The 18,405-nt window shown below is 41.1% G+C and overlaps 1 protein-coding gene across 2 annotated transcripts in view; it reads left to right on the plus strand.

Annotated features, from left to right (window-relative positions):
• fnip1 (folliculin interacting protein 1) overlaps positions 1–18,405 on the plus strand; it is a 41,199-nt gene that overhangs the window by 5,963 nt on the left and 16,831 nt on the right. The window contains exons 2-8 of one of the 2 annotated variants that reach the window (XM_071460836.1): positions 8,503–8,632; positions 12,041–12,178; positions 12,271–12,371; positions 12,776–12,850; positions 13,163–13,254; positions 14,063–14,146; positions 16,729–16,800. In XM_071460836.1, coding sequence (XP_071316937.1) covers positions 8,503–8,632; positions 12,041–12,178; positions 12,271–12,371; positions 12,776–12,850; positions 13,163–13,254; positions 14,063–14,146; positions 16,729–16,800 — 692 coding nt within the window. The remainder of the gene's footprint in view (positions 1–8,502; positions 8,633–12,040; positions 12,179–12,270; positions 12,372–12,775; positions 12,851–13,162; positions 13,255–14,062; positions 14,147–16,728; positions 16,801–18,405) is intronic. The other variant, XM_071460837.1, reaches the window with a different exon arrangement.

Here is an 18,405-nt window from a genome sequence, read left to right on the forward strand (position 1 = left end):
CAGTTATTATTTCTTTATCTAGCATTTCTATGACATATAATAACATTTTTGTGTGTTGTGTACAACCACCGGGACTTTGACTCGTTTAGACTCTGAAAACAATGATTGATTCCAGCTGATTTCAGCCTCTGGCCATCTGAGTCCTCTCAGTCAACCAGTGGATGTTAAATGTATTGTAGCTGTGAGTGCAGTAACCACTGTGCTTTGCTGCATCTTCACCCTCTCATCATCATGTGACTGCTGGAATGCAGAAGTCCTTAATGCAACATAACCAGCAGAGAAACCAGTAGGTATGCAGGTAGTCAGGTGCTCTCGGGTCATGTGGGCCAGTTGCTGTTTACTTGAACGTCATAGCTAAACAATTGTTAGTTCAAGGAAGTGCAGCACTTGTGCTGTTGTGAGAAGAGGTATATAGTGTATTGTGTTTTACCTTGCAGAAAGCGGGACTTGGGCTCTCCAGTATCAAAGGAGTGGCCCCTCTATTAGGTGTTGATTTTCAGCTTGTATAGCATTACACACATACACCAATCTCTATAGGAAGGATTCCAAGCAGTCAGACTTTGGCAAGTATTAAGGTGTCTATGTATTTTTGAGAATGTACGTGCAGAAGGTGCCCTTATAAGGCTCGAGATATGTAAAAGATAAGATGTGATTACTGGGATTCTGTGTCACTCCAGTGATGCATATCTAGTAGTAGTACTGCACAGCATTGTGGGAAAGTAGTATCACAGAACAGAATGAGTGACAGTTTGTAATTAGCATCACAGCTCATACATATGTATTGAACCTGTGACACATCAGGCAGTTTGTATGAGACCTGTGGCTAAATACACAGTTGCTACGCAATCAGTTTAAAAGTGTTGAGAGATCAGTTAGGCAGTATTGCTGTGCAGTGTTCACTCAGGACAGGGCACGTCAACAGACATCTCCTACAGAGGAGGCTAACCTTATGGAAAACCTGCCTCACTTCATCTAGGTTGTTCTTCGTGTGGTTTGTTAGGTTTCACAAATGCTTCTTACAATGTCTCAGGTTTTAGCATTCGCTCCTGACCCAGCTCCCAGTAAGAAATCCTTGATGACTTGTTACCTACAGTTGTAATGTAGTGAGAAACTTATATAAGCCAAAATTTGTTTACTGACAGTGTTGAACATCGGCTGTTGTCTGCAGCAGAAATGCCACAGAAATGTCTACTGTGACATCTCTGGAGGACAAACTGCTGGACCTAACAGAAACCTCTGTTACACACAGCCGGAAGAACGTCACACAGCATGGACTGAAGGGATATTTATGTAACTGTCTCCAACAAACACTAACACACACACACACACGCGCACACACACACATGCACAGACGTTCCAGTGGCAGTGAAAAGAGAGAACGAGGTCTCTTTGAGGTCAGTAAGTAGGCTGATGTCAGACTGCAGTCAAGGAAACCTGATTGCTTTGTTTTGACCTTTATCAGTATACACCTCAGCCAGAAGCTGCTATGAATGCTTTTACCTCAATGTTGAAGGGTTTGTATCACTGTCAGATGAAACGACGTTTCTAGATGTTTCAAGATATGTAACTCCCATTAGTATGCAGTTGATGTTCCCAGTACAGCCTTTTTTTATTTATTTTTTTTATTTTTTTTACCTTTTTTAGGTGCACTCTTTACATTCCCCAAAAGCAAAGTTTTTTTTTTTTGTTTTACTTCCACTATGTAAGATCATTCTCTGGACACATGAATGTTGTGAAGATGTTGTCGGTGTTAGTAAAAGAAGTTATTGATAAAATTAGATGTTGAAATATTAATATCTTAAATTATTCGCACCGTTGGCTCTAGTCCCAGGGATGTTATTGAGATAATTAATGAAGCATGATCTGAGCGAATTTAAATAATTGACATGTTAAAATATCTGGGAGGCATAAATTTATGATACATGTCTCCTTGCTCCAGGGAAGGGGTTATTAAAAAGGGAATGCTTTAGCAGTGATATCAAATGTATCATCCTTAAGACAGCCAGCAAATCTTGTTAGTATCACTGCATAATGTTTGAAAAAAAGTGAAACTTAAAATGCTTCATTTCCATTTTGCTCTTTAATTTTTCAAATTTCAAGATAGTATAATTTATTTTGAGGTTCTCATACTATTTAAATGCTGCAGAGTAGGATTTACCCACAGTGACAAGAGTTGACAAACTCCATACTCACTTATCATCACTTACATCAATAATCTGTCACTTGTCACAAAACTAACCAGCCTTCATGTATCTGTAAAGGAAGATTTGAAGCGGAATAAAGATTTGGGAAGCTTTCACATGTGAGTGTGACTTCTTTAAGCTATTTGTTTTCCTGCTCTTTCTTCTAAGACTTCTTTGTTGAGGATGAATTGTACATTCAAGCCTATGTTTGTTAAATTTCTTGAAGAAAGAAAGATGGAAAGAAGGGGAAGAGGGATCACAAGGGAGACGGGAACAAAAAGAGCGGGATTAAGAAACAACACACAAACAAATCCCCACTGTCTCTCGCTTTTCACAGTGCTTTCTGGCAGTCAGCAGTCCGGGCTCGCTGCTGTTGCTGCCTCTGTGCTGTCCAGCACACACAGTGCTCCTGAAATCACCTGACAGTCTCATGTTGTTGTGTGAATTTAGTTCACCGCTATTCTTAGACCCTGCTTTGGCTGAGAGAGGAGAGAAGAGAGAGGAATAGAGAGAAAGGGAGAGGGCTGGGGAAAGACTGGCAAACTCGCAATGATGCCCAGGTAGGAGTCCGTAATATACCAGGCTTATGTGCATCTGAGTGGGCGTGATAGTGTATGTTAAAGATGGTTTGAGAACATTGTTAGTGTTGTTGTTTCCTTTTAGTCTTGTCTTCTGCCTAACAGTGTTGGCAACCTGTGGCTGTTTCCAGCTGGACAACACTTGTAGTTTGAAGTAGTTAGGCAGTAGCATCATGTGGGATGATAACCAAGGTTGATTCTATCATTTGTGGTCTTGTTATACAATGTGGATTATGGGTTTGTGGTGAAGCATGCCTTTTGTTTTAGGATAAGAAAAAAACTGTCTGGCATATACTGTATGTATTTGGGTGGAGGGTTAGTTCAAACAGATTTGCCGTTTTACATATCTGTGATCTCAGATCTGATAACATTTGTTAAGGAAGAGGCTGTGTATGTTGTTGTCTTCACGTTTTTGAATGTAACCAAAATAAAACTGTTGCTGGGACTTACCTTTTGAGAACAACAAACTGTTCAAGAAAAATAATACCTCTGTATGTGAGAATTTTTGTGTCATTTTTGGTTCAGACAGTCGAGGTCAAAGCAGTACAAGTATGTAACAGTCATGAAGTCATGTGCTGCTTTTATGAATGACTCCCCTTTCTCCTCTGTCAGCGCTGTGACTGTCACAAGCTCACTGATGGGATACTTCCTCCTTCTCTCACTCTGCCTTGTCTTTCTTTCAGATGCTTTTTTGTCTTTGTCAGATGGTTTTGTGTTTGCGGTTTTGTTTTCTGTGACCTTTTCTCTCATTTACTATGCTTAATTCTTAATTTTTCATCATCCTTCAACATTAGCTGCATTTTCTCATTTATTATAATTCTTTTTTTCTTATGTTGCTTTTTGTTCTGTCTCTCTGTTATTTGTCTTTTCCTTAAATTCTTTTGGAAATATGCTGTTGCTTAATAAAAGGGCTTTGTCTTTTTTGCCACCTTTCTTGCTTCCTGTTCTGTGCTTATTCCTCCTGCTTTGCATCTCTCACTCTGTCTTTTCTCTCTGTTATATTTAAAACAAAGGGAGCATGTACAGATACAATACAGATCCCTTCTGGGCTGATTTGTAAACAACACTTTGTCTTTTTTTTGTAATTGCTTCACCCAGATTTTGGCCAGAAAGCGAATGGGACTGTGTTCATTAAAACTGTATTAGAACAGCAAATACTGGCTTTAAACTTCTGAGCTCAGACCACCTGATGTGTATTCTTACACACAGGTCTATGAGCATAATATCGACCCATCCCCATACAATGCAATTAGAGCTCATTATGTAGGCCAGGCAGGCATTACGTCACCCATTTAGCACTCAGACTGGGTAAGAGGTTGGGTCTTCCCTTGGATTTTTATTTTCTGTAAAGTGATTGAACCTTAACATACATTAAAGCACAGTCTAAATAAAAGAGCAGAAGAACAATAACAGTGCCTTTGTTTACCAGTAGAGTAGTATCTGACTCGTGATTAGATCAATCACTGAAGGGGTATGAAGTAGTCACTGTCTGGTCAGTGATCTGTCATTGAATAACAGCTTGTGTACCTATGACAGTACACCCAATGAAATAGAGCAGCAATGATGAGTTGATTCATGGGTTCATGGAAATTATTTTGATTATCATTTCTGTAATTTTCAAGCAGAAACATTTGCTGGTTCAAGCCTCTCAAATGAGGATTTACTTTGACTGTTGGTAAGCAATCTGAAAATGTCACTCACAAAGTTGTGATAGCTTTTTTTCTCTGCTTTTGACTAAACAAATGATCAGTTAATTGAGAAAGTAATCAGCAGGTAATCATTACTCACAGCACTACAGCGAAATGTAAAAGGGACAAAATAAATGTGATAGTTTTAAAATCACAGCTACTGCAAGAGATCACTGGAAGTTTCTGAGAGAAGAGAGTTCTTCCAAACAACCTGTGGTTGGAATAACAATAACCTTTGAACTATGCAGGAAGAATCAGCATGGCAGAGCTCCACCAGTGCTCTGAATCATAAACCTCATGCATGTCTTTTGGTTCATTTGTGAGAACTTCTTACATACCTAAGAGGTCAGTAATACTTGGTCTAGGGCCATGAGGACCTATTGGAGCCTCCTGAACAGATGGAGCTGGTCTGAATATGTTTGAGAGGGACAGAGGTGTCTGTCTGCTGAATCCTCAACAGACACACTTTGAGTTTAAAGGCTGATTTTTGCTCCTCAGTGAAAGTTGGAGAAACCAGATTAATGGTGAAATCTTTTAGACAAATCTGAGTTAGAACATTCAAAACAATCATAATCATAAAATCTAACTTAACTAATCTAAAACTGAACTTGCAAGGTGCATACCTCTATTTCGGCCATGTGATTGGCAGTTAAATTGATTTATATTGAGGAAAAATATATTAGATAATTATCATTACTGTTTTATCACTCAGACCGAGGTTTCTTTAATGTAATTGCAGTGGTACTGTTCTCTACTGTGAACAACCTGCCAAACATTTTAGCTTATGTTACTAAAGGTTGATTTAGTCAATTTTATCTAAAATAGATTTTTAAAACATTTTATACCTACTGCCTGGAAGTCATTTTTAAACAGTGCAGGTGCAAAAAAAAAGATTTTAGTGCTGCATCAGACCTTACATCTTACGAAAAGCACAGAACCTTAAGCAAGTGGAACAGAAGATAGGAGCTACAGTATGCATTTTAGCAGTTCTCACACACGCGACACAGGGGAACAACTGTGCAGCAGCATGCATGCAGTGAAATGTGGCTCCTTCTGCTCAATGCCCACAAAGCCTAATTTAAATTCAGATGGTGGTTTTGGTCCATATTAGTAGGCAGCGCTTCTGGCAAGTAGAAATAAAGTGAGCTACAGGAGTGAATTCTGGAGATGTATCCATGCAAAAATGATGAGACCACACATTATTCAATGTTGCCCATATGAACTCCATAGTTAGTCCTGTATTTCTGCCTCTTAAGGCCCCGTCTGATAATTGACCTTGGTTTGACAACTTAACCCCCCCGCTCCTTTGCTGAATCGTTTTGCCCCCAAGAATGCTGGTCATACTTTGACACACATGTTTTGTAAATAGTAGCTCACATGCATGGAAATGTACACACAGACCACGTGCACACACCATACACCATCACACACAGGTATTCCCTGCTCTGTCAAGGCTCACCGACCAACAATTGATATACTGCTTTTCAATGTGGGCTTGGGTATGCTATTTTGTTGACAAGTAAAGTGGACTTAACTGTTCCTTTTCCAACCCCCTTCCAGCCACCCTATTTGCTATAAAGGCTTGTGTTTAGGGGTGCTCTCCGCTCCCCAATAAAAGGCTATATTTAGGTTCAGCAATGTGTCCATCTGCCCAACCCACCTATCCATCAGATCAGACAGAAATCCTCAACTGTCTGTCTGTTGGTCCAATCCCCTGTCATCTTTATAGCCCCTACTAAATCAACCAGCGGACTGAGTTTCGCCAAACGCAAAGGGGACTGCCAGAGTCCTGTGACGTCCTGCTAGTACCCACAGGGACTGTGGGATAGCCAGATCATTCTGTGGATGCAAGTGTAGATTTGCAACCACTTCATTCACAATATTACTTGAGATCAACAGCTTTAATGAGTTGAGCTATATGAAACCTCAGGTTACCTAGCAACAGGCATGGAGCTGAGGCAGCCAGTGAAACAGCTTAACTGTTACTTAACTGTTGTCAAGTGTGTCCTGCCAGAGAAAATGTACCACTATGAACAGTTCTAAATCTAATAATATAATAATCTAATAATATCTCAAATCTCCAGAATGGGTGTAAATGTCAACAGTGGGAATTAACAGAAGTAGTCATACCTGTCAGGAGTTAACAATTAATGGAAATCAGTCAGTCTTAAGATGTCTGCTTCAATGAAAACAATTTGACAGATGTTTAAATTCAATTTAATATCAACTAATCAACAGTTAGTTAAGTAAATTATATGAGAGGTCATATCAACCTTTGGTTGAGAGTGGGGACAGTGGATGATATAGTCGCCCTTCACTCGCAATTACAGCAGTGGATGAAAGCTCATGGCGTGAAGGAAGAGTACTAGTGGTCACCCATCTTATCCAGTGGAGCTGCTGGTTATGATGGGTGACTCTCACGTGTGTTGCTATGAATGTGCTTTGAACAGGTAGGAGCCACAAACAATATATATTAATCACCGGCAAATATTCCCTGGATTATTTAAAAAAAAAAAAAAAAAAAAGTAATAATTGGATAAAATTTCTTAGCTATCACGGATAAAATCAGTCCGGTGAGTGTCTAAAGTAGCTCTATGTTATCTGGGTACACTGTCAATCTGTGGTGGTAGGTGGGTATTCGGCTGTCAAGCCATATCTTTGTGACTCCCCACTGGTTGAGGTATGAGATGAATGGCAGCTATGGCTTGGTCTGAGGGATGACAGCTTAAAGAGAGTTTATATACAAGCTTGCATGTATGTCATCCCTGCTGCTTATTGCCACTTTCCTGCTCATAGGGGTGTCTGGCAGATATCATGCACACACTGGATAGTTATTAAACGCCATGTCGCTCAAATATGCATGACAACAAAATCAGTTATCAAGACAAAATAGCAAAGTACAAGAAATGCCCATAATCGCAAGTAGTTTTAATATACATTGTTCTTAATTGTGATGTGTCAATAATAAGTACATTTTGATATTGAGACCCTACCTCAGCCAAAGAACCCTTGTAGAACTTTTCAGGAGTTTGTCGCTCTCCCCAACAATGTTTGCCAGGTCCTCCCGGGTGATCCCAAGATGTCCCGTGGCCAGATGACATGTATAAACTCTCTTTGTTCTGGGTCTACTCCAGGGTCTCCTACCAGCTGGACAGGCCCAGAAAACCTTCAATGGAAGGTGCCCAGGAGGCATCCTGTTCAGCTTGCTAAACCACCTGAACTGGCACCTTTTGACATGAGGGACTAGCAGCTCTACACTGAGCTCCCTATGCATGTCTGAGCTCCTATACATAAATTCCTTCACTTGTGACAGCAACTCACATCCAACCCTGAGGGAGCAATCCACCATTTTCCAGCAGAGCGCTATGGCCTCAGACTTGGATGTATTTCACAGACTGTAATAAAACAGTAGTCTCAGACCTGCATTACCTCGCCTGGATGAGGGAGGTTGGGGCCTCCCCTGGAATCCGACCTGAGAGGGGAGCTTGCTTGCAAGTGTAAGGTGGTCAGGCCTTGATCCATGGGGCCTGTTCAGTTACAGTGTGAAGAAATGATATGGAACCGCCGCCATGTGGACCCACCAAAAGGGATTGTGGTTGGGTGCATAGAAAGTTGGATGGCAGGCAAAGGCAGGAACCTAGGCATGCTGACCCCTGGCAACGTAGACAGTTAACAGTTTGATAAATGAATAGTAGCACTCAGAATTGGTATTTACAATAGACAAAGTTGTGTCATTGCTCCACTGCTACATTCAGTCCTGTGCTGCACTAGGTTGTTTTAGAAAGTGTTTTGTTACTGAAGCATGACCTAATTGTCTCTAATGTGCAAACTCCTTGGAAGAAACACTCAGAGAAATGGGTGAAATATTTTAAAAGAATATGTGAGATGTTTCTTTTCTTTTCCCACTCACTCAGTTTCATCTCACTGATCCCTGCTGCTTTATCAGTTTATTTTGTGCTAATTGCATTATTTTCTCTCCCACTATGCTTTCTCCATCTTCACTCTCTGCCTTTTTTATCCCTCTGTCCTCTGTCTATTCTCCCTTCCATCTAGCTGGCCACTTCCCCAGCTGGAGCCCAGTCAGATCAGGCTGATAGTGTACCAGGACTGTGAGAGGCGCGGCAGAAATGTCCTCTTCGACTCCAATGCCAAAAAGAGGGGCACAGAGGAAACCCCCATCACCGTGAGTCACATGTCTCTGTGTGTGTGTGTGTGTGTTGTTATTCAAAGGGTCAGCTGATGCAGTGGAGTAGCTTCAAGTCCTGTTTAAAAGTCTGAATATTTAAAAGGTTTCCTTAATAGGAAGTAAGATGTGAAAATGCATTGCAGAACATGGTGAAATTGCACATTTCTGAACAGCTTGCTTTCCTGTTTCCCCCTTTTCTATCCTGCTTGTTATATTTTGTCATTATTACAAGTACCATTGTGTAGTTTTTTTCACTTCAATCTTGAGTAGAATTTGAAAAGTTAAAAGTCTTATTCTGCAGAAACTTTGACTTTAAGAACTCGCTGACGGTCAGAGTAGATGAGCAAAGATAAGAGCAGGGAGACAGACACAGAGGCTTGACATCCAACAGAAGTCATGTGACTACCATGATGTTCAGAGGACACAAGTTGCACCTTATCTTGCTTATCCTGCAGGACGCCTTATTGCCCTATAGTGAACAGTGTCCACCTGAAGGGATTAGAAGTGGAAGGCAAGGAATGTGTCCTGTTTGGCAGTATGCTGGTGTGATTTTATTTTTTGTTTGTTTGTTTTGTTAATTAATTAAACTTTTATTTAGGTATTTCCTTATTTTTATAAAGGGTTGGTACAGTATTACAGAAGAGCACAAATGCTGGGAATTAAAATTAAAAGTTTATTTAACTTAAAAAAAAAAAAAAAATCAAAACCAGGTTGCTCACTGGTTGTATGCTTGTAAATATCTCTAGTTTTGTTTAAGGAACTTTCTTTGTGAACTTTCCTAAACAAAAGGTGCAGTTTCTTCTTGAGTTAGTGGCTGCCAAAGAGTCATATGATCAGTTTTCCAGGGCAAGGCAGTCCTGAGGGCAGATATTACCCTAACATTCTGACAGTATGTCAAACAGGTAGTTAATTTGTATTGTGTGTTATTGTGTACTTAAGAGTCAGATCTACTTGGCAGCATGGGTCAATTGTAAGCACACCCATTTCAGCCAGTGAGATATGCTGATTAAGAAGTGTTTTACTACAGCAATGGAGTCGGATCAGGGTGTGTACAACAATAGTCATCAAACATGTGAATTATGTGTTTTGACTGCCAGCCTGTGTAGGGCCTCTCCCACACATCACCTGCCAGCTGATATTTCCAACAAACAGGGACACACAGTCACCACTCTTTTCTTTCTAATTTTGAGTAACACACCTAATATTTTCATAGTGCTGCTGTGTGTTCCTGTCTGACCCTGACCGGTTTGTTCTGGTGCTCTTATCTCCAATAATAATAGCCTCAGCTGACAGCCCATGTGTAAGCAGCATTCTTTCATCCTCACATGACAGCCGTGTCACTCACTGTCTGTCTTTCTCTCTCTGTCTCATCTGTCTTCGTCTGTCTCTGGAATGGTCTCACCCTCTGTAAATTTTCCTCGGTCTGTATCTACCTTTTCTAGATCTGCTCTCTTCTGCTGTCTGCTTCTCTCTCAGCCTTATGTCTTTCTTTCTCTCCTAAATCTGCCTCTCTTTTATGTCCTGATCACTGACCTCTGCTAATGTACATTCATCTGATGAACTCCTACATTATCTCTATCTAATCTTTTATAACCTGTCTATACATTTCTTTCTCTTTACCTGCCTGCATTTCAGTCTACCTGCATACACAGCCCCACCTCCTGCTGATCTGCTCTATGTGACCCTGACACTGGAAATAGGATGGAATGTTTGCTCAGCTTTCTCAACTCTTACATGTGGATTTACCTAAGCACTGCTTTTGGATAGGACTGATGCCAGATATAGAATTGCAATAAGAAGAGTTAAGTAGTGTGTGTGCATCTTACACAGTGACACTTGTTTGAAGTGAGCTCTTAAAAAATGCAGTAAGAGGAGTTAGAGGAGTTACTGCAGTGTGTGTGTGTGTGTGTGTGAGTGTGTGTGTGTGAGTGTGTGTGTGAGAGAGAGAGAGAGAGGGAGAGAGAGAGAGAGAGTGTATTCCTTGGTCCAATGTCAATATTTTTTTGGGGCATTCTGCAACGTTAGGGCTTTGCCAGCTACTGTGTGACTTCCATCACATGATGGCTCTGCTTTTTTTGTTTGTTTGTTTATTTTTTTGTCAACTCAGAGGAATTTATTTTAGAGTGATTAACAGCAGAAACAAGCAAAGGCCAGAGGGTCAAAGAGAATGAGGAACAGTGAAACAAGGATCACGCAGAGATGGAATGGGTGAGAGTTGTGAATGAAGAAAAGGGAGGGAGAAGATTAGGAAAGAATAAAATATAGGTAAGGAGATGAATCTGGTCAAGGAAAGAAATGGATGCACTAAAGGAGAGAAAGAAAGCTGTGGGAATCGAAGAGGGATGATGTTTGAGTGGTGGAGGGAGAGGGAGAGAGAGAGGGAATGGAGGAGGGAGGGAGGGAGGGAGGGAGGCAATGATTGCAGTGCTGCTCGCTCACGAGTTCCCGAAAGAGTCATATGACTGGCAGTCACATGCTGCTGGCCTCTGTACACATACTTCACACTGCACTGCAGCGGACACACACACACACACACACACACACTCACTCACTCATCTACACACTCAAACACATGCTTGCTTAGAAGCAGATTGGCTTCAGTGGTGTGTGTGTGCGTATGTGTGTTTAAAAAAAAAAAAAAGATATTAATGTGAGAGATCAGAACATGTACACTGCAAGTTGCATACATGTCTCTAATACATTTACAAATGTACTTTAACAGAGCAGAATGAAGCAACAATAATAATCTTTCTTCCTCACTTCCTGTTTCCCCCCCTCATCTCTATCTGTTTTCTTTGTCACCCTCTCATTTTTCACCCTCTCACTCTCCTCCTGTCTTTTAACATTATCATCAACAGTGGCTTCCAGTGAGCCATTACCAGACTCTAGCTAAAAAGCACACGCTCACACTCTCCCCCTCCCCTTCCCACCCTCCCAAATGCATTCCTCTTCAATAGGCTGCCAAGTTAAGAAGGCACATGACACAGGCTGATTGAGCCTCACATTGTAGTTTGCTGTTTTACACGAGTGCGTCAAGATTAGGTTTCTATGGTCTATGACTCGAACAGTTCAGTTTGTTTTTTTTTTAAGATCATTTTGTTTTAAAACATTTAAATGTACTGTTTTGTTTTTTTTTTTTTTTTTAAATACATCTTTTCACCAAAATTGTACTGTTTTTTGAAAATATGTCAGCCCACTTGCAAATACCCTCACAGCCCCCCAGTGAGCCACAGGTTGGGAACCACTGGATTAGAGGTTAATACCAACCAAGAAGCAACGTGAAAAGTTCATCCACTGCTGCTAAATGTACTCAAAAGAACATTTTTGTGAACCACCTGCAGATTCAAATGAGCCTGTGTTCATATTTCTTGGCCTATAATGTTATTTTGATTTTTCACCCCACAGAGCACAGAGGGCCAGGTGAAGATGTTCAGGAAATGCTGCCAGCTCCGTCCTACGGGTGGCAGCAGCAGTTCCCTGGACAGCTCCTCCTCTTGCGCCTCTGAAACCAAGGAAACCAAGGAGCAGGGTCTCCGCTTCCAGGTAAAAGTCATCTGCAGTTCAGTCACTTCGCTCTAGAGTTTTATTGCTTTTAAGGGTAACATTAAAAACTCCCCCTCTCATCTCTTCTCAAGGGTTCAAGGTGTTCGTCCGATGTGGTAATGTTGGGGGAAATGATGTTTGGCTCTGTGGCCATGAGCTACAAAGGCTCCACACTAAAAATCCACCAGATCAGGTAAGAGGAATAGGGATTCTGGCTTTTTTTCTCACAGCTGATAATCACATAAAATTGAAACACACCCTCTGACCGTTACTTTTTTTGCCATATGGAGATGAAACATCTGTTATGGAGTTTTTTGGATTTGCTTTGACATTGTTAATGGCTTTTACCGGATTGTGGGATGTTTTTCTATTTGAGTTATTCCAGTATCAGGTGCTATTTTCGATTTCCATTACTGAACAATGAAAGTAAGGAAAGAAGGACTGACGAGGAATCAGGAAGAAAATGAGAAGTTGTGAATTGATGTGGCAGCAGAAGATACAAATAAAATTGGATGTGAAACATGCACAAATGTTCACCAGCACATGAACTGAGCACAAGTGCTGATGATCTTTGTCCCTGTGCCATCATCATATCAGATCGCCACCTCAGCTGATGCTGAGTAAGGTCTTCACCGCCAGGACTGGAGGCAGTGTGTACGGCAGCCTCAACACGTAAGCATGAATACACACACACACACTTATCACTCTGACTGATATGGCAGCTTGTTCCATAAATCAGCACATGCAGATGAGACACTCATTTTATCTTTCTCTCCTTCATTTCAGTTATGGTCTATAGTATGTTCCCTGTGTTTATAACAGCCAGGGATACAGTCACATACATACTGTATGTTGTAATTGAAGTTTTTTTTTTTTTTTTTTCAAATGTTCATACTGTGTATGTGTATGTACAGTACAGTCATGTATGTACATGCTATGAAATAAGTAACTTTTATTCCTGGTTTTCTGTTTCATCTTGCGCAGGTTACAGGACAGCCTGGAGTTCATTGGACAGGACAGCAACACCTTAAGGCCTGACCAAAACACCGGGCCCAACAGTCTCCTAGGGAACATAGGTAACCACAGCAACCCAGTGTCACACCAAACTTTTAGCCACCAATGATGATCGTCCCGTTTCCTTTTAATTCACTCATGAATTGTAATTAGAAAGTGTATGAAATGTTAGTTTTTTCCTTTGGTTTATAGTCACACACTCAGTGTAATTACTTCAGTCGTGATAGACTTATGACTACATATTAGAATAACTTCATTAGGATTATTTTCACGTAATTAAGTGGAAATTGTAATGGAGGAATACTTGACTGTATGAAATATTGTTACTATTTACAGCTTGAGTTTTGCCTTTGGTTTAGTTTATTTATCTGCTTTTGTAGAACTGTGAGGAAGCAGCAGATTTGGTTTTTTCTCTCTCCTACCTTTAACATTCCTGTTTGAATACAAACCAGACTGGAAAGACTGCCAGCAGCTCTCTCTTACTGCTAGAGACACCAATATAAAGAACTGTTGGCATATTCTGTCCCTTTTGTGCATTTTCTCTGTCATCCTCACAGAAAAGACAAGAATGATCTGCTTATGTACATCAGAGATCTATAGCCGATCATCATTCATTTGTTTGGTTAGCTGTGTTTTCTGTGAGTGATACCAGTCTCACTGTTTGTCTGTCTGACTGACCTACCAGATGAGGGGCATTATTTCATTCCAGACTAAAAAGCTCAGTTGTTTACTACAAGGTGGCTGGACAACAAGAGGTTGCCAGTTTTCCTTCTTACTCATTCACTAACTGTGGTTCATGTTTTTTTTGTTTTTTTTGTCTTTTTGCCCTCTTCCTTTCTTCTTTTCCATGTTTTTGTTTGTGCTGCGCAGGATTTTCTCAGCTCTGCAGCCCTCGCCGGGCCTTCTCTGAACAAGGCCCTCTGCGCCTCATCAAGAGCGCATCTTTCTTTTCAGGTTCGCGTTTAAAACTGGCCATGACTGATGCGCCAGTTGCATGCATGTGTGTAGGCTGTAGTTGCAGTAGGAGTGGCTGTACAGGCCTTGACTCTCAGCGGCTGCATGCCTGTGTGGTGATTTTTGCACTCGTAGTGGTAGCAGTAGTCACAGCATGCATTTCCACAGCACATCTGCAAATAACTTGGGTCAGATAGTAGCTGCAGACATAATGTTTGGTATATGCTCCAAAACCAGTATAATGTCTTCCCTTCATTTAGTTTTTTTTTTTTGGGCATGTGGAACATTTGGATTAAAATCCAGAGGACACAAAATAACTATGAAAATGTAGTTCTCTGGCCTATTTGAAGACTTTTTATTTTCAAATGTTTGTTCACTTAAAATTTTCTGTGAACCTAAAGTAGACTGTAAACTGCTATCGAGTAAATCACGCAGGAAATATGTGTGGCTTCCAGCACCCTCCTTTCATTTTTTTTGCTAATGGCAGTGTTAAATTGACAACTTCAAATAAACCATTGAATATATCTGCTAGTACCATCTGACCCAGGCCTGGGGGTGTACTACACACACAGAAGTGGTATGCATGGGTTCTCACTGGTGTTGGTGGCTGTAGTTATAGTTGTGGTTTTTGTAGTTCCTTCTCTATGTGTTCTGCTCTCTTCACTCATACTTTCACTAACTTGTTGTCTTTGACAGTGTCTGTGATACTTGGGCAATATTTGGGCAAATTAAGGCTTAATGTATGTTTTGAATATCAACTACAGTATGACAGCATTCCTAGATTTCTACCAATATGTTCTATTTGGTTGGGCTTTTGTAGTTTAAACTTTTCTTTTTTCTTTCTTATAAACCTTTAATGATTCACAGAAAATTTCCTCAGCATGCATGTGCTCATACAGGAACATCCTTGCCCACATTCATACAGTTATACAGTCTGTCACTGAGAGTTGTGGGCCACCTGAGCAGCTGGTGGTAATATGCCTTGTTGAAGGGCACCTTGGCAGTAGTTGTTGAATGAAAGGAAACTTTTCTCAGCCTGTCCAGGTATTTAAACTAGTAATATTTCAGTCACAGTCACGTTTGCTAAATTGTGTATTGCAAGGTTGCCTCTATCTATCCCTGCCAGTGACTGTGAAACCTGCTTAAAATAAGGGTACCTGTCTGTTATAGAATAGGACCCATGAGATATCAATATTTGTCTTCATCTTGATAATATGCATAGCTTTTGCAGGTAATATTGTTTTAAACCTTGCCCATGTATCATCGCTGTTAAATGGACTGAATTCTCTCCCAGAGAGCTCTTTGATCAGCTTGGTGTTTTCTAGAAAATAGAATAAGCACTGATTTGTCACTCTTTGTGCATTTACAAGACAAACCAGATAGTTGGACAAAGTCGTTAAATCAAATACTTTATTTCTTTACTTTTACTGACACTTACACTTTGAGTGCAGCAGTAGAATAATACATGTCCATGCTGATCAGTGAGCTCCTTTGCCAGAAGTATTCAGTGGTTATTCCTCCCTTCCTTTCATTGGGGCTAAAACATCTGCCCTTGCTGTAGTAAAGTGGTGGTGAGTTTTATAAAAAGAGTCTGTCCCTGCGCCATGCTGCCTACCCACAATTCTGTTTAGGGCACCCTTAGGTTGGCATGGTATGTAGCGTTGTCATTTATGCAATGTTGGTTTGGTCATAAAGCACAGTGTGCCAAAGGAGCGTGCATACGCACACAAACACTCAGATCGCTTTGCCAAAAAAGTCACGTTGACTTGCTCGTTAATCATCTCGACCAGAACTATGCTTTCAACAGCACAATCAAATGCTCCATTTGTGGCTTTCACACCTCTGCTGTGAGAATCATTGACGTTTTTCCCATTTTACCCCAAAGTGTTGACGAGCAGGACATTTGAGAACAATCACACAGGCTCATCCATGCTGCGGTGCTGGGTGTAGAAGGTGGTATCACAGTAGATACCAGTAGATGCTGTAGATAGTAACAGTGAGTCAGTCAGTGAGCAACAGCAATAGTGGGTTCTGCCTTATTTGTTTTTCTTGTGACACTTCCTGTTTTTGGTGTTACAAAACAAAGGGCGCACTAACGGCATGAAAATCAATCAGTAACAGCCGTTTCACAGTAGAAATGAGTCCAGCACCTGTTTGTGTTTGGAGCCCTTATTGTGGTGACCTCACATGTAGGAGTTGTGTGGTTCATAATTATAATAGTGTTACAGTTTTTTTGATTAAGCCACCATGTTGTGGCTATTTTACTTTTACAAAGACATTAAACAGACATTTCGTACATCTTTAACCTTATCTCTACTATATGTACTTTGTGAACATTTGCACATGATGATGCAGTCACTGACCAAGCAGTATCAAGAAAAACCAAACAGTTTTCTTCCTGGATGCAAGTCCCACAATAGTAACTTTTTGGGGACATTGCTATAGTGATGCTGAGGATTTGAAGCACCCAAAGGGTTTATCCTTTGTATTTTTTTGTGTTTGTGTTGGTGAGAAGAGCATCCTCAGTGTGCTTGGTGCACCATTTTACTGATCACATTGCTCTTCCTCCTTCCTTCTTCCAGGCCATAGTCACCCCATGGACATGCCTGGCCGAGGACTATACGACGAGAGGGACAGTGGCATCGCCAGGTCGGGTAAGTTAATAAGACTAGGAGCTTAAGCCTGGATTGACCTACACTCAACTCCGCTTTCAGTCCTACAGCTGAGCTTTGAATTGGGTTTACATTTATTCTTGTCAAGATCAAAGAGGTCAAGGAATAGAGAAGATCAAGTGTAAGCCAGGAAATTATTGGACTGTTACACTTCAGAAAGTTTGTGCCAACTTATTTTCACCTCAGATACACTGTATGATCCACAAATAGAATCTCATCATCTGGATTGTCCAACACATAAGTGATGGAGCTGATGAATTTAGTTTTTCAAGCTCTTCCTGTCTGAAAGTGGTCGACCTGCTTTAACTTCACTGTTCAAGGTCAGGAGCATGAACAGTTACGTAAGCAGTGGTTACTTTAACTGGTGGTGCTTAAGCTGCGACTTTACTAATGAGGTATGCAGTCACAGATGCAGGCACATGCATACAGTTTTCCATTCATTAAAACTGACACAGAAGTGCAGCCACTCGTCACTGATTGGGATGTGTAAGGAAAGAAAGGGAGAGAAAGGTGAGAAATGCAGGTTAGAAGACAAAAAATTCTCCCTCCACTGTCAATCCTTCAGTATTTTTGACCTAAAACCAGAGAGGTAGAGGATGATGCAGGGGAGAAAGCCAGTGTAGGGGTCTAAACATGGCCCACAGGGTCTGGAATACCTTGTGCAATGGAAACCCTGTCCCCCGACCCCCCCTTTACAAACACCACCATGCCCCACTGGCATGACTGGTACGAGGGTAACTGCTCTTTCTGCTCAAACCAGGGTCACATGCAGAGGGTTAAATATAGCGGCTTTAAAAAACCTGTTACTTTTAAATGAGCTTCTAATTCAAGCCTCGTCCTCTCATCTCCACTCTCTCCACCTCTCCTTTGCAGTTGGACTGGAGAGCTCTTTATCTAACTCTGACACCCACATGCATGCACACACACACACACACACACACACACACACACACACACACACACACACACACACACACACACACACACACACACACACACACACACAAACGTACATGTTCCTCTAGAACACACAATCTCTTCCCGCCTACCTCCCTCTCCTTTTATTACAGTTCTCTTGCTAAGCCTTCAACCCCCCTAGCACAGTTTTTGTTTTCACACACACACTGATTCACTCACTGCAGGAAGTTATCTCTGTTTATCTCTTCACACACACGCACACACGTACACATAAAATTACTCACAGTCTAAATGGTTCATGTGACTATTGATCAGAGCATGCAGCCTGGGCTGTAAATAACCCTATGACCAGGGCTTGTGTGTGTAGGTTGTCATTACCATGTCAGCCTGGTGTAAAGCCAGGTTGTCCAATAACTGCAGCATGTGACTGTTAGCACACTATATTAGATCTCATATGAAAGGTATCCAGTAATTAGAGGCTGTGTTCGGGGAAAAGAGGAAAGAGGGATGTGTGTCTGCGTGTGTGTGTGTTAGCTTGTGTATCTTTGTGTTTTCTGTGCTGTATTTGTTTGCCCGTTTTCAAGTTCTTTTCTTTGTCTTACTAAGAACAGTTATTGTCCTCTAGATCTCTTGTCTAGCTCTGTGTGTGTGTGTGTGTGTGTGTGTGTG

Source organism: Trachinotus anak, unplaced genomic scaffold, assembly GCF_046630095.1.
Source record: "Trachinotus anak isolate AG129_WGS33_773 ecotype Australia unplaced genomic scaffold, CSIRO_AGI_Tana_v1 ptg000024l, whole genome shotgun sequence".
In the NCBI taxonomy this organism is placed as follows: Eukaryota; Metazoa; Chordata; class Actinopteri; order Carangiformes; family Carangidae; genus Trachinotus; species Trachinotus anak.